This window comes from Notothenia coriiceps, unplaced genomic scaffold (genome assembly GCF_000735185.1).
Source record: "Notothenia coriiceps isolate Sejong01 unplaced genomic scaffold, NC01 NC01_scaffold00029581, whole genome shotgun sequence".
NCBI classification, from domain to species: Eukaryota; Metazoa; Chordata; class Actinopteri; order Perciformes; family Nototheniidae; genus Notothenia; species Notothenia coriiceps.
Window position 1 is genome coordinate 8,635 of NW_011362282.1, and position 1,292 is coordinate 9,926.

At 34.9% G+C, this 1,292-nt stretch overlaps 1 protein-coding gene across 1 annotated transcript in view; it reads right to left on the minus strand.

Moving 5' to 3' along the window:
* Window positions 1–1,292, minus strand: part of castor2 (cytosolic arginine sensor for mTORC1 subunit 2) — a 5,403-nt gene that overhangs the window by 3,251 nt on the left and 860 nt on the right. Inside the window, exons 2-3 of the mRNA XM_010786796.1 lie at window positions 1,009–1,091; window positions 670–764 (exon numbers count right to left, since the gene is read on the minus strand). Coding sequence (XP_010785098.1) covers window positions 670–764; window positions 1,009–1,091 — 178 coding nt within the window. The remainder of the gene's footprint in view (window positions 1–669; window positions 765–1,008; window positions 1,092–1,292) is intronic.

Consider the following 1,292-nt stretch of genomic DNA (forward strand, 5'->3'; position numbering starts at 1 on the left):
GCGTGAGTTCCCCGACACACCGGGGACACATCTTTATGTATAAAGACATCAAAAAGTGCATTTCGCATGATAGGTCCCCTTTAACTTCAGGTCTACAACTAATGATAATCCAGAGGTCCCAGGATATTTAAAAAGTCTTAAATTCATTGAATTAATACATTTAATTTAAGGTTATATTGGTATTAAAATCTTTTAAGTAATAAAAAAGAATCGCTAGAAAATTGGGAGTATGATTTTATGAATAAATGTTTTCTGACGTTGACATTTTATTAATTAAGATACTTTTTTTTTTTTTTTTTAAATTGACCTAGTTCCTCTAATGTTAATGTCACACAGATTTTGCAAAAGTGTTCTTAACCCTGAGCAATTCAAGTTGTTTTTAAAAGTCAGTATTACTTGTACTCAGTAAACATCTAAACCTTTCTAAAAATCAATGCCACAATCCAAAAAGATTATATTTCTTATAGTGTAAGACAACAAAAACCACCAAATCCTAACATTTCAGAACCTAAAACCATCCAAAGGTTGACATATTGCTGAAAAAACAATTAAGTTGTTGTCAAATATTTATTGTCTCTCTCTCTACTTATAGGTTAATGTACTTGATGCAGCTCCACAGGAGATACACAGTATTGATTACATTCACTGCATTGAGAGTGAATCTCTTACCAGGGCGTGGTCGAACTTGAAGGTACTTATGTAGTAAGCAGGAATGTCAGCCGTTGCCAGAGGTTCAGATATTTGAGCCACGATGCCGCACTCATCTGTAGGAAAACAATCATTTGCCATATTTCTGATTATTAAACGTTACAAGTGTGAACAATTAATAGAGACAGAGACAGTAAAGCAGTGGTTCTCAACATAAAAAAAAAAAAATCAACAACCTCACCTTTCCAATATTTTAGCTTGTTACTTAAATCCGTGTTTTTTTTTACCTCAGTATTTTTTTGGAGGTGAAAAACATTGGATAGAAAATTAAACAAAAATATTTTCACAAATAAAACTCACCGAATCCTAAAGGTTGCCCCCCGATGCGCACCATTTTCCAGAGCTCCCCAGAAGCACTGGTGAAGAGGACATTGTTTGGAAACCTTGAAGGGAACAAAGGGAAAAACAATTATTAAATTAGATTTAAAGGGCCCATGAAATGCTTTTCTGGTTATCACCCGTCCCCTTGTGTGTTATGAAGTTTTTTCTGCATGTAAACGGTCTGCAGTCACAAACCCTCAAAGTACACCCTGTAGGGAGTAAAACTCTAACACAGAGAAGACCTGTCTATGCTGCCCCAGAAC